The sequence below is a fragment of the Mus musculus genome, chromosome 6, assembly GCF_000001635.26.
Source record: "Mus musculus strain C57BL/6J chromosome 6, GRCm38.p6 C57BL/6J".
NCBI lineage: Eukaryota > Metazoa > Chordata > Mammalia > Rodentia > Muridae > Mus > Mus musculus.
In genome coordinates this window covers 38478396-38493193 of record NC_000072.6, presented here as the reverse complement: position 1 = coordinate 38493193, position 14798 = coordinate 38478396, and the positions used below count along the sequence as shown (strand labels likewise).

General features: G+C 39.3%; 1 protein-coding gene across 1 annotated transcript in view; it reads right to left on the bottom strand.

Moving 5' to 3' along the window:
• Ubn2 (ubinuclein 2) overlaps window positions 1-14798 on the bottom strand; it is a 78839-nt gene that overhangs the window by 19570 nt on the left and 44471 nt on the right. The window contains exons 8-14 of the mRNA NM_177185.4: window positions 14001-14130; window positions 11272-11390; window positions 10578-10691; window positions 9932-10075; window positions 9069-9119; window positions 6044-6086; window positions 1263-2810 (exon numbers count right to left, since the gene is read on the bottom strand). Coding sequence (NP_796159.3) covers window positions 1263-2810; window positions 6044-6086; window positions 9069-9119; window positions 9932-10075; window positions 10578-10691; window positions 11272-11390; window positions 14001-14130 — 2149 coding nt within the window. The remainder of the gene's footprint in view (window positions 1-1262; window positions 2811-6043; window positions 6087-9068; window positions 9120-9931; window positions 10076-10577; window positions 10692-11271; window positions 11391-14000; window positions 14131-14798) is intronic.

Sequence of the window (14798 nt, the reverse complement as noted above, 5' to 3'; positions counted from 1 at the left end):
CTAAATACCATACAAGGAATTCTGAGTGGCACTTTGTGAGCCATGAAGTGCACTCTCGGGTGTTACAATACACAAAGATGTGATCAGGTATGCAACAACAATGGTGAAGGAAATACTATTTATGTCCCTTCCAGCAAACAAGCCTTGACTAATTGAGAGGCAAGTTTACACTAAAAATTAGCAAATTGGGAAGATGTGGTATATAGGCATTCTACATTAAGCAGACAGGATTATGCATAATGAAAAAGTTAATGTAAAATAAAATTTTGGGGAGGATAAATGCTTAACATACAAATGTATAAATTTGATTTACTAACTAACGAAGGTAGCTCAGTGGTTAAGAGCACTTGCTGCTCTTTCAGATGACTAGAGGTTGGTTTCCAGCATCCAAGGCTGACACCTGCCTATAACTCCAGCTCCAGGGAATCTGCTGCCATCTTCTGGCCTTTTAAAGCACTGCACCCACTATGCACATCATGCCCTCTCACACATTATAAAAGAAGAAAAGGTAGTCGAGTGAATATATGTTAAACGCCTGCACTACTAATATATATATGTATATATTTTTGCTTTTAGTAAGAGAGAAAGAGAGTTTGTGAAGACTTTTTTCCCTCACCAGGGTGTCATACAACCCATGCTGGCCTTGAACCTGATGTGTAACCAAAGGTAACTTAGAGCTTCTGAACAACTGGCCTCTACCTTGCAAGAATTAAGATTGCAGGAATGCACCACCATGCCTGGCTAAGAGATAAAGTTTTAAATAACCACTCAAGTATTGTTTTTCAGAACAAATACTAAGGTAAACTTGACTTTTCCCTGGTATTGGGGACTGACTTTGAGGTTTCACACATTAGAGAGACTATCACTCAGCTAACGTGCCCACTGTCTAAAGTTTTTATTTTTTTATTTTTAAAACTCTGTTATGCAGCCCAGGTTAGCTGAGAATCCCCTTCATATAGCCCAGGCTGGCCTTCAACCTGAGTTCTTCCTGCTCCAGCTTCCATGTGCTAGAATTACAGGTGTATGGCAGCATACACAAGGCCTAACATGATACTTGGGTGAAGAAATGAAAAACCCACATTCCAATGAAAACTTTACCCCGCACTAGGATGTCAACACGGAGAACATTTCATAGGCGTGGTTGTCTTCAGCCCATTTTAAACACATACCATGTGTTTTATGTATCACCTGGGAAGTCATTAAGGTGAGTCAAAGTTTGCTCAATCTTACATTCATTATATAAATACACAGTCCATACATACCTGCACACTGGCTGTTACCACTGAAGACCCTGAGGCAGAGGTTGGTCTATGTGGAGTAGACAACGGTTTAGTAGCACCCTGTGTTCCACTTCCTGTTCCCCCAGATAGACTAGTCCTATTAGCTCCACTTGAGTTAAGGTTGCTACCTCTGCTGGCAGGTACATTCATTGGGATTCCACTCAAGCTGTTCTTCCCAGCAGTTCCAGTGGATGATGAGTTTGTTAGTTTAGAAGGGGCCTGAAGAGTTTTTGTAGTCGGAAGGCCAGAAGTGCGATTTGAGGGCAACAAATTCAGAGTGGGAGACTGTCTGCTGATGTTCATTCCACTGGGCTGTTTATGGACAGGGTTGTTACTTGTGGAGTGGCTACTCTGGGCTACTAGTGTGTTTGGACTAGAAGAACTTGGGCATACAGCAGGCTTGGGAGCTGGGTTGGATTTAGAAATCTGTTTAGTAGATATTGAAGGCTTAGCTGACAGAGAGGGCTTGGGTGAAACAGAAGGCTTAGGTGAGGGCAAAGGCTTGGGAGATGTGGCAGGTTTGGGAGATGCGGCAAGTTTGGGAGATGCAGCCATTGAGAAGGGAGATTTGAAACCCTGCGTGGAGATTTGTGACACCATAGCCTTGGCTAAATAGTTACTGGAGGTAGTGGTACTCGGTGCTGTCCTAGAAACTAGGGGGTGGGGCCCCTGAGAACCATTTCCAGGTGATGGGGTAGACAAAGGGAGGCGATACATCAGTGGCTTATCTGAAGTCTTGAGTAGTTGGGACGAACAGGAAAGTTGGGGGTTATTACTTAATTTCACCACTGGGTTGGTCTGTGATTTACTAATGGTGGCTTGCAATGGAGACACATAGTTCTGCTGGACAGCTGAGTGCTGGTGCACCTTTGTGACTTGTGTTAACGAAGAAGCATCTTGGGCCTCTGATGTTCCCAGAGCATGAGAGGAGGCAGCAGCTTGGGCTTGGGAGGAGGAGACATGAGTCTGTGAAGAGGAAGAAGCATGTATCTGGCTTGACCTTTGCAGTCCTTGCTGGAGTAGCCTGGCTGGCAAAGGTTCTAAGGAAACTTTAGGGTTCTGAATTGAAGAACCAGCAATAAGGCCTGAAGAAATACCAGTATGAGCTAAATCCTGGGGTTTCTTTGGTACTGGCCCCGTGTGACCAGCAATAAGACTTGATGAGTGAGCAGTCTGAGTAGAATCTAGTTTTTTGGGAGTAGCCAGTGGTAACTTACTCATGATACTTGCTAGCTTTTCTTCTCTCAGTCCTGGACGAGGTTTTGTAGTTGGCACATTTAGCCTTGAACCAACTGAGGGGCCCTTGTTCCCATTGTTGATGACAGCTAGAGCTTCAGATACAAGATCCAGTGAGGCTGAGGGGAAAGAAAGGTCTTCATCGAGGGAGTCATCAAGGCAGATGGTTTCTTGGGCTGGTGCTGAGCTAGAGCTGGCTGAGGCAACGATGGATGTGCTGGAGCTCGTGGAAGGACCGCCACCTGAAGCCACCACGGATGCAGGAGCTTTGGGGTCTTTTTTGGGGCTACATTCCTAGCATAAGTAGCATTATATTAGAAAAAAAAATACAGTTAATTTACAAATTTTAAATTTAGTTTTTAAAAGGCTAAGAAATTCTTATGATGACTAAAATTATTAATTTTTGGTTATTTTGTTTGTTCTGATATAGGTCTGTTTATAGCTTTGCCTGTTTTGGTACTCCTTCTGTAGACTAGGCTGACCTTGAACTCACAAAGATATATGTGCCTCTGCCTCCCAAGTACTGATATAAAAATCATATGCCACAGTACTGGGCCCTTTATTTTAAAGCAAGAAATCTTGAAAAGACTGCCAAAACCAAAATAACATTAAGACAGTACTCTACCCGCTCTCCAAGTAACAGTGTGTGACACACTACACCACCATGTCCTTGCAAGTCATCTTACCAGGACCTGAAAATGGGGCTAAAGGATACTAACTGACATCACTCGTTAACTCCACTTAAATTAGAAGTTCAGAACCTATGTCCATCCCGGTTTATCAGACACTTTCACTGTCCTGGTGCTGGGAAGGGACTTCATTTCTACATCAAGACTATGACTCTTGTCTAATAAGGTTTGCTGGGGTGCTAACTCTTGCTCTCTGCTCCCTTGTATTTCTACAGCTCCCAACCACCACTCTACTAGGAAACCAGTGAGTTACTCAACCATATTTAAATCATTCTACTAATTTTGACTGACATCATTTGTAACGTATCAAGTATGTGCTTACTGTCTCCTACAAGTGAGAAGACACTCGTCTAAATCTTAAGTCTAAGTTTTACTGTCCTAAGAATATGATGGTATCAATAATTAAAATGCTAAACATCTAAGTGAATACTGTCTGTTAAATTAATTTTCTTAAAATTCAAGGAAGAGTTAAGAGAATTATATTTTAAAATAGTCAGAGAAAAAATATTAGCAAGTTAAAGAGCAACCATTTATTTGTTGATAGTAATATAAAGTGCTAGATTTCATGTTTAAGATAAAGACATAACTACTGCACAGATCATCAGAGGTGCTACTAGCTCCTTAGGATGAAAAAGTCCCAAACCCAGAGTCTTATATACTGATGTATACAGCCACATCACTTACCTTCAGCATAGTGGGAAAAGAACGAACAGGAAGGGTCTTTACCAGCACCGCCTACGGTGTTACAGTAAGTAAGCTGTTAAGAATGCTGTCACACTCTGACTTCCATAGCACTTGTCCTACACTTTTATTCCAACAATGTAAAAGCCTCACTATTATAGTAGTGTGGGTAGGACCCCATTAGGCTCCACTGCTTGCTCAGATGAGGGGTAGACATGGACACATGCTTGCACATGTTGACAGTCCAAGCACACTATTACTAAAACTTCATCTTTAGAGAGTAAAGGACTGAGGTAGGGGCAATAATATCAAAGGTATCACCAGCACAAAGTTTCTATTTTAATTATCTCTTTTGGGGGAGGCAGAGTCTTTTTTATCCCAAGTTAACCTCCAACTCCATCAAGTCAAGAGTCAGCTTGAACTTCTGATGCTACTGTCTCCACATACTGAGTGCTGAGATTACAGTCATGCACTACCATGACTGCTTTATATGATGTGAGGGCTTCAAGGATGCTAGAGCAAGCACTTATCAAATGAGCCCTACCTATGTTATGGATATGTCTGCCTTTGTACCTTAAATAGTCACTTTGGTAGTGAAGGAAGACTTGTTCCTGGCTAAAGAACAGATGAAATGTGATAGGGCTCACAGATTCTCCTTAGCACTGTCAATATGTTCTTTTTTCTTGGAGGTAAGAGCAGGTCTATGTATCCCTGAGTGACCTGGAGTTATGTAGAAGACAGACTGGTCCCAAACTTGCTGCAATTCTTCTGCCTCTCCCTCCAGAGTTCTGGGATTACAGATTAGTACCACTATGTCCAGGCAATTTTATGTTCTAAATTAATAAACCTATGGCCTGTCCTCTTGGGGATTTAATTGTTTGTGGTGTCCACTGATTCTAGCCTATACTAATGTACCCCTGCCATGTAGTTTATATTCCAAACAGTAGATAGTAAGCTCATAGCTTTTCTTGTTTGTTGTTTGTTTTTTTTGTTATGTTTTATTTATTTATTTTTATTATTATCTTGGGTCTTTTCTGTGGTGGTAAGATTAAACACAGACCTCTGCCATGCAAAGTCTACACTCTGTCTGAGCTCTGTCTATAGCCTATGTTTGACTGACAAGTAAGCAAGCCTAGGATGTGAAACATTACATGGCACAAAACCTGTTTTTATCTGCTGTCCTAGGCCACCTGTAAGGCTTTGCCAAGTAATGCAAATTAAAGTCCTAACACATGGGACATTTTCAGGCAGGACTGTTCTTCTCTAATCTAGACCCTTGGCCAAGACATAACTCTTCATTTCTCTACTGCTCCCTCTTCTCCTCATCTGTAACTAAAGATGGAATTCTTTCAAAGCACTGTTTTTTTGCTTTTTGTTTTTTAAAGATTTATTTATTTTATGTATGTGAGTAGACTGTTGTTTCAGACACACCAGAAGAGGGCATCAGATCCTATTACAGATGGTTGTGAGCTACCACGTAGTTGCTGGGAATTGAACTCAGGACCTTTAGAAGAACCACTGAGCCATCTCTCAATCCCCCTCAGGGCCCTGTTTTACACTGGCTTCTTTTCTATTTCTGACTTATACTATCCCCAGAAAATCCTACCTGCTATACTCTGAAAATAAAGTGAAAAGAAACCATGTCTCACTCTATATGTAGTCTCTCCATAAAGTGATTGGTAGTCTTTCCAAGGGCAATGAGGCCTCAGCAACAGATCAACTGGGTAGCTTCTCTTTGACTCTGGATTTTCTCCTTTCTATTTACAATCTTAGCTATGTTTTTTGGAACAGAGTTTCTCTATGTAGCCCTAGCTATGCTAGAACTATCTCTGTAGACCAGGCTGGCCTTGAACTCACAGAGATATGCCTGCCTCTGCCTCCTGAGGGCTGGGATTAAAGGCACATACAACTATGTCCAGACAACTATGTTTTTAAAGAGCATTTGTTTTATTTAATCCAATATTTCTATATAGAGTCAATGTATGCAAATTCCCACTGCTCCACAAGAATCTATTTTTCAAATGGACTTTTATGACATGGAAATCAAGGAATTTAGCATCTATTAATCTTTGCTAAACAGCATATGTTCTTTTCATCTTAAAAATCCATGCCAACACTCACCAATTAGGACCAACTATAGATTTGCTGGACTCTTACCTTGACTTTGGGTTTTGATGCAGGAATCACCTTTTTCTTTGCCCTATGATAAAAGATTAAAATGAAGGCCATTTCGAAAGCAGTTGTATGTCACAGATTACAGCAGACTAGTCTTTTTCCACTCCTGGGAAGCTTCCTTGAAGGCAGGAACTACATATAAGTATTCAGCTTGCCTGGGGATACTTAGCAATATTTTTCTAATTCAAATTGACTAAAAGGCCAAGTAATTACTAAAATAAGAAGTATAGACAAGAAAAATTAAAAACCACACATAAATACACAAAACATAAAATAACTCAAAACTGATGCCTAAGGAGACGGATTTCAAAAGATTGGTAAGAACTTACAATTAGAAGTAGGGAAACAGCTTAAAGGTATATCAAATGCAAATTAAGGGAAATGGGTTAGTAATGACATTTTACTTAAGAAAAATTTTTTAAAGATTTTATTAATAATTATTTTTGGCTGGGCGTGGTGGCTCACGCCTTTAATCCCAGAACTCCAGAGGCAGAGGCAGGCGGATTTCTGAGTTCGAGGCCAGCCTCATCTACAAAGTGAGTTCCAGGACAGCCAGGGCTGTACAGAGAAACCCTATCTCGAAAAACAAACAAACAAACAAACAAACAAACATACATTATTGCAAAAATCAAATAAAAGTTGTTAGAATGATAATTAATTAGTTAAAAGGCGAGAAGAAAACTTTGTGAGTTTGAGGTCACTCTGGTCTATATCATAAGGTTCAGGCCAGCCTGGGCTATATAATGAGATTCAGTTTCAAAATAAATAAAGCAAGAAACTTTGAACATTTAGGAACTGGCATGAAACACCTGCCAATATTATGTAGTTTCAGGAAGGCAATAGTAATTCTCCATGCCCTTTTAAGAGGAAGGAAGTAGATCATTAGGACAGCTATATTTACCTATCTTGTTTTTTTCCCTTCTTCCTTCCTTTCCTCCTCCTCCTCCTTATTCTTCTTTTTTTTTTTTTTTTGGTTTTTTGAGACAGGGTTTCTCTGTGTAGCCCTGGCTGTCCTGGAACTCACTCCGTAGACAAGGCTGGCCTGGAACTCAGAGATCTGCCTGTCTCTGCCTCCCCAGTACTGGGATTAAAGTACAAACACTGTCTGGCTTATCTATCCTATTTTCTAATTAAAACACAAACAAACATATATACATACATGCATGCATACATACAACAAAACACAAAGGTAGCAGTAACAATGGAGCTAGGATGTAGCTCAACGACCAGCACGGATGGGCGCCAGACATAGTAGCATGTAGTCATGATCTGAGCTACTTGAGAAGCAGAGACAGGAGGGTCACGGGGAGCCCATTAAGGCCAGACTGGGCAACAAAGCAAGACTGTCTTAAATGAAAAAACAGAATAACTGAAACACAACAGATCTCTGATAATAAACTAACAGTGTCCTTTCTATACACTAGAAATTTCTATTTCTTCTAAGTGCATGTATATAGGGAGAGCAGCAGTTTTATAATATCATTCCCAAAATGATAATTAAAAGTATATTAAAGTGCTAAGCAAATTATAACTTGATAACTTTATATATTTCAATAACCCCTTTTTAAGTGCTAGCGATAAAACCATTATCTCTATACATTGTAGGTAAGTACTCAAAGAACTGAGCTATTTTCCCAGTGGATCAATACACAACCATAAACAAAACCTGGCATTCTCCTATGTATTAGGAGAATAAAGGCTCATTCTTTAATAGTCTCACTGTACTAGGCATGTGGCTGAGTAGAAGAGTACCTGCCTAGCATATACTGGGACCCGTGTTTAATTTTTGGTATTAACACGTTTTAAAATTTGATTTCATTCGTGAGTGTGTGTAGATATAAGCATGCCTCAGTGTATATATGGAAATCAGAGGTGAACTTTCAGGAGTTGGTTTTCTCTTTTTGCCATTGGATTCTAGGGCTCTAATTTAGGTTTATAAGGCAAGTGCTTTTATCCACAGAAACATTTTGCAGATCTAGACATTTGTTTTTTATTTTTACTAAGGAAATACCCATTTCTGTGTACACAAGGAAGAACACTATCCGATCAGCTCATCTGATGTAGTTTTACACACAGACAATAAGAACAAGAGGAGCTAACCTAAGCTCCCTGCATAGCTCCCCATAGAAGAATACCAACCTAGACTGGGAGAGTATCTCAGGACTGTTTCCAAAGTCATCAGTGAAAACAATATAACAAAACAAAGGGTGGTAACAGAGAGATGACCTAAAAGTAGACTTAAGTCTTACCTATGTCAATCAGCACTTTAGTAAAAATCTTTCTTTCTTTTTCTTTAAAGAATTATTTATTTAATGCATATGACTACACTGTAGATGTGTGTGTGTGTGTGTATATATATATACATACACACATATACATACACACCAAAAGAGGGTACTACATTACCAAACAAAACTATTAACAGCTTTATTCAATAATGTATTTCATGAAAAGTTTTATATGGTTTCTTTGTATTTAGAATTTTAGCAAATCAATAGTTTATGTTACTTTAAGATAAAAGGTTGAAACCAGGCTTTGGTGGCACATGCCCTTAAGCCCAGCCCTAGGGAGGCAGATGTAGGCAGATCTCTGAGTTTGGGGTCAGTCTGGTTCACACAGAGAATTTCAGAGTAGCTAGGGCTACAAAGCAAAACCCTGCCTTGAATAAACAAAACAAAACAAAAGATGGTAGGTTGATAGCCAAGTTATTCTCTTAAAATTACTCCAGCCAGGCATGGTGGTGACTTCCAGTACAAGGCAAACAGATCTTTGTGAGTTCAAGGTCAGTTTGATCTCATAGACCCAGCTAACTTTGAACTCACAGAGATTCCTGCCTCTGTTTCTAGGTTATGAGCCACGATGTGGTTGCTGGGAACTGAACTCAGTACTCTTGGAAGAGCAGTCAGTGCTCTTAAGCATTGAGCCATCTCTCCAGTTCCATCTTTGTTTCTTACAGCCGTACATGAATAAGAACAAATGGAGAGATCTGGGATCAGGGTCTACTCACGGAGCAGAAGTAAGATGATTATGCACACTCCGGCTTTCCTTAAAAAGCATTCTGGAAACATTAAAAGACAACATTATTTTTACAGTAACATGGTATTGCTTCACTTTCTGTTTTTGCTTTACATAACCTCTCAGACTAGAGGCGTGCACCACCATGTAGAGTGACTGCATTTCTTAAGATTGGTTTTTACTATACAGCCCAAGCTGGAACTCTCTCCTAGGCTGGCTTCAAACCTGCAAGCCCTCTGTATCATTCTCACTAGTTCTGTTACTAGTGTGTGCCACCATAGCAAGCTCTGCTCTAAATCCAGCATGGAGTTTCCCTCTATGCATTAAAAGCCCCTCAAATTTATAACCATCATCCCACAAACTTTTTTCCTATTACTAAACTCAGAGCAAAAACAGGAAAAGAAATTGATTTAAAAACAAAATAGAATCTTTATACTTATTTCTATTTCCATAAAACATGTTTTGTTAAGTGGTGATAATCTACTACTACTACTACTACTACTACTACTACTACTACTACTACACACACACACACACACACACACACACACACACACACACGCACGCGCGAGCATACATGTAGTTGTTTACTGAAATGGGGATCTCTCAATGTAGCCCTGGTCTATAATACTATATATTAATAGAATGTTGAACATGTAAGTTCTTACTTTAAATAATTTTTTGAGATTATACCCCTCCGTTCCCTTTCCTCCATCCAAATCTTCCCATGTACCGCCCCCCCCAAAATGTAATTTCTTAGCAAAATCAATGTAGTGTATTTTTGTGCAAATCTATATTTAATAAAATTGACAACAAGACAAAACCATCGAAATCCCAGCAAAGCACATGTCTTACCTTGCCTGCATCCAGCCCTTAGGCCACAGTGGCTTCACCTCCGTCTCCATGAAGGATTTAAGATAATCCTCAGCAGACTGGCTTTTATTTGGCTCTAATTCATAGCATCCCAATTTGATCTCAACAAGGTTACATAACAAAGTTCTAAATAGATTAAAAAAATATATATTGATACAGAAATCTGAATTGTGAAACTAAAGAAAATAAAACTCAAAACAGGTATTTTTGAAGCACACACATCTGGTGACAATAAAGAATTCAGACAATGATAAGAGAAATAATAAACATTAACCATTCATTGCACACAGTCACACCCCTACCAGTAAACAATGGCCTCTAGTACCTTTCTTTAAGTAATGACTGAAAGGAATAGTTGTTTTCCTGGGGTACAGCAAGCAGTTCACACAAGTATATTTATTACATGCTTGTCCTCTGCAACTAGAATGGCTCCACTCCCCTCAAGAGCTGACTGAATGTGTTATATAGAAACTGAGCCCTAACACCCTGAAGTGACTGCATCAGATTAATATCCATGAGTTTGTTTTCTTACACACTAACTAGTCTTTGACTGCTTCCAGTCTAGTCCCCTTGTGCTGTGGATTCTTCTCACTCTACCCTTGTCTAAGTGACAACTGACAGAGCTCACCTGATGGTGTCATCCCAGTGGAATTTCTTTCGTGGGCCGATGACTCGCTTCCCTGGTTTCTCATCGTCATCATCATCGGATCCATTTTTTTCCCGTTCTTCATCTGCTTGCAACCTGAAAATTGAAAAACACTTTATAAAGCAAAGTTTTCACCCAGAGTTCACAATACTTAGAGTTGTTCAGCCAAATGTTTACTCAAAACAGAACAAACAAGAAACTATTTCTACACAATATGGTGAATTCTGAACAGCATAAAGTGGCTGAGTAAACAAGCCTCTGACCTACAATACGGAGGTACAAATGCTCATCCTTTAGGTCAAAAGCTATCTCTGTCTAGCCCCAGCTTAGTCAGATTAGTCAGCATGTAATGCCTAACCAGTATCAGTGCCTGAGATAGCATTTCAGTATGAAGTGCAGGCTAGTCTGGAACCTGAATCACCCTGCTGAAACTTCCTAATTGCTATTACAAGCATGTCCCATCACGCTTGGCTGGGTTCTTGTTTTGTTAATATGGATATTAACCAGATAAAGCCCTGTGCTTCTGACAGCAAAGCAGTTGAGTGGGGAGTGACAATTAGGAAAAAAAATCAACACATCATTTCAGTGACATACATGGTTTCACAAGGGTGAGGACTACTTAAGAACATGAGCTAAAGTGTTTTTTGTAAAGCCAGCTCAAAGGAGAGGTACATACTTGGCACATTTGGCTTGACTGCGAGCCTGGCAGTCCTCCTGGTATTTAAACAGCTGTTCAGGCATGACGTTGCTAACTGCCAGCTTCAGCTTCTGTAGAGGTTCTCTTAAACGATCATCCTAGGAAGGGGATACATTTGGAACTTTTACAAACATCCTAACAAAACTTACTGTATAAGCAGACTTCAATAGTAAAATCACATTTCACATACTGATTAGAGACCTGAAAAGATTATCTAACACAGCTATTTTCTCCAACAGCACTGATTTGTCAAAAGGCACATTGGGCAGTGGTGGGGCACGCCTTTAATCCCAGCACTTGGGAGGCAGAGGCAGACAGATTTCTGAGTTCGAGGTGAGCCTGGTATACAGAGTGAGTTCCAGGACAGCCAGGGCTACACAGAGAAACCCTGTCTCAAAAAACCAAAAAGGCACATTGGAGGCAAAACTAGGATGATTGTATCTCACCAAGCAGAGTCCCAGTTTTTGCCTGCTACTTTACATTCTTAATCATGAGCCCAAGGCTTGGTCAATAAGTTTTACAAATTAATTGTAATGCAAATAAACTAGAGAATGGGAGAGACATTGCCCAGACTACTGTTTAACTCCTAGCTAGAAGAGAGACCCAAAGAAGACACTACTCTGAAATACTACACTACAAAACTGGTGACTACCGATGTGGACATCCTGCTGTCCCAGCTGCTGTTAGCATTTTTAAGTTATGCTGCAAGCAAAACTCAAATTCAAGGCCAAATGAAAGAAACAGAAACTCTTCTCCATATGGGTTTAGCACAGAAAGAAAGAATTTTATATCTGACACCTTACATCAGCCAATAGCATTTTCATCTTGCAAATAACATATACTTAGTGCTTAAAACCTTTATTATTGTCATAGGCCCAGAAATATCTTAAATGTTTCTTCACTGATTTTCTTTGCTTTTTTATAATGAGGACTGAACTCAGAGACTCAGGCATACTAAGTAAGTGAATCTTTACCTCTGAGTTGCACCCCAAGTCCTAAAACAACAAAACATTATAATTTTTGATAAAAGATATATTTAGAACATGAAAATGACTAGAAATCATGTTAACTATTCTATGATATCAATTAATAAACTAAGCATATAATGGTATCTGGAATAATATATCATTTTTTAAAAAAATCTCATCCTTTACTATCAAGGTTTCTTGAAGAATTATATAACTAAGACAACCTCTCTGGAAAATATCAAATATCCATAAACAGAAAACAGAAGCTAAATGAGATCTATTAATATAATAGAGAAGTTTATACACATCAGTAGCAATAGTTTTAGATGTAGACTTACAACTGAAGCATAGCACAGTGCTAGAAAGCAAGTTACAGAAAACAAGTTGTTTCTATTTATATGAAGCTCGAACAATGTAAAGCTTGCAATACAATGTTTATGGATAGAAGTGGTATGAAAAAGCTTATATAAATAGCAACAAGAACAAGATAGATGGTGTCTTTTTCCCATATCCAATGGAATATTAAATAACTTCAAATACCAAATTTCAAATGTTTCTCTGAAAATATTTTGTTTGTGTTTTTTGTTTCTTTTTCTTGCTGTTTTTATGATGGGGTTTTACTATGTAGCTCTGGTTGTCCTGAAAGTCATTATGTAGAATAGGTTGACCTCTTCCTCCAGAATGCTGGTATGTGAATGCAGCATTAAAGCTGGTGCTGGTGGTACCACTACAGCTGGCCAGAATATTTTATAATCTGGGGCTGAGGATGTAGGTCAGATTGAAGGTCTGCCTAACATGCATTAAGCCGTAGTTTTGATTCTTAGAAAAGCATAAAACCAGGTGAGGTGAGGCCAGTCATGGTTGTACATGATTTTAACCCAGTCTGATTTATATAGCCAGCGCTAGACCAGCCTGAGTTACATAGGAAGACCCTATCTCAAGAAAAGAAAAGAAAGACACATAGACCCAGATAGACCCAGAGTCTGCTCCCCTAACCCACATGGTAGCTAGCAACAACCTTGGCTTCCAATTTCAGGGAAGCCAACACTTTCTGCCCTCTGTGGGCACTATGAACATTCATGGTACACCAATTTACTACAGGTAGAATATTCATACAGGAGATAAAAATACACACTAACAAAAACAAGCAAAATGGTGAAGGCCTAAAGTCCCAGCAACCAAATGTAAACCCTGGGCTAGTTTAGGTCTTATGTCCTTTGCAAAAAGGAAAATAAAGTATCTTATACTATGCAAATGGTGTTTCTCAGGGCTGGGTATGGTGGTGCATAGCTTCAATCCCAGCACTGCTGCTGGGTCTCTGTGACTTCAAGGTCAGCCTGTTGTCTTGAGTGAGTTCCAGGCTAGCCAAAGCTTTGTAGTGAGACCATTTCAAAAAACAAAAACTAAAAAATGTTTCTACTTCTAGTTCTATTTTATCAGTTACTCATTTTTGTCATTTGAATTTTGGCTCTAACTGCCAATGTCTGAAGTTGCCAGCAAAAACACAAGATATGAGATAGTAATACAATTTCTTTATTCATTAACTTGCTTTGAACAAGAAAGAACTATAATTTCTCAACTCTCATCTTGCCATCCCTAAAGAAGGGGCTCTCAAAACCTTTTGTAACATCCCATGTTTATTAAAGATAGAACTATAAAGTATGTGCAAAGACTCTGAGCAAACATCTTTTTGCTTATTGGTTACAAAACCCAAGATGTAGAAATTACTCTTCCACTTACCTGAACATTAAGGTGTAACTTCTTTAGACGTTTTACCAGTGTTTCCTTATTGCATGGCACAAATGCTTCAAGATGGGAGTAGACACCACTACGAATGACAGGACCTAGTTCTTGTAGCTGTAACTCGATGCTGACCAAAACAAACAAACAAACAAAACAAAAAGCACACAAAAGTAAACAACACAGAATCCCTTTTACATAGCAGCATATAAGCTATAAAGGAGCCAGGTGGTGGTGGCACATACCTTTAGTCCTAGCAGTAGGGAGGCAGAGGCAGGCAGGTCACTGAGTTCAAGGCCAACCTAGTCTACAAAGCAAGTGCCAGGACTACACAGGGAAACCCTCTTTTGAAAATCAATCAATCAATCAATCAATCAATCAATCAATGGAAGAAAGGAAGAAGAAAGGAAGGAAAAAAGAAGCAAAAAAAAGGTAGATGTTTCCAAACCCGCATTCCCACACTCCATACAGTACTTTCCCTGAAGGTATCTGAAAGGCAAAGCTCCTAGCACCCAGCTATATGTCCATGCTATTTCTTCACTTTTGTTTCCCTATCGTAACTGTGACACAGTTGTGTAGTTAACAGTTTATTCAATTTAGTGTAAATGATTGGTCACGCTTCCTTTTTTTGGAGCAGAGAACTGTTAAATCTGCATTTTGCCTAGTAGCTATTTTATTTTGATGGAGCAGCCTGATGCAATCTTAAGATTAGAAGCCATCTTGTTACAAGGTCAAGATAAATTCCTTCCAGTTTTCTGTGTAACTTAAATCTGACCATGTCTTGACCCATTCTCTGGA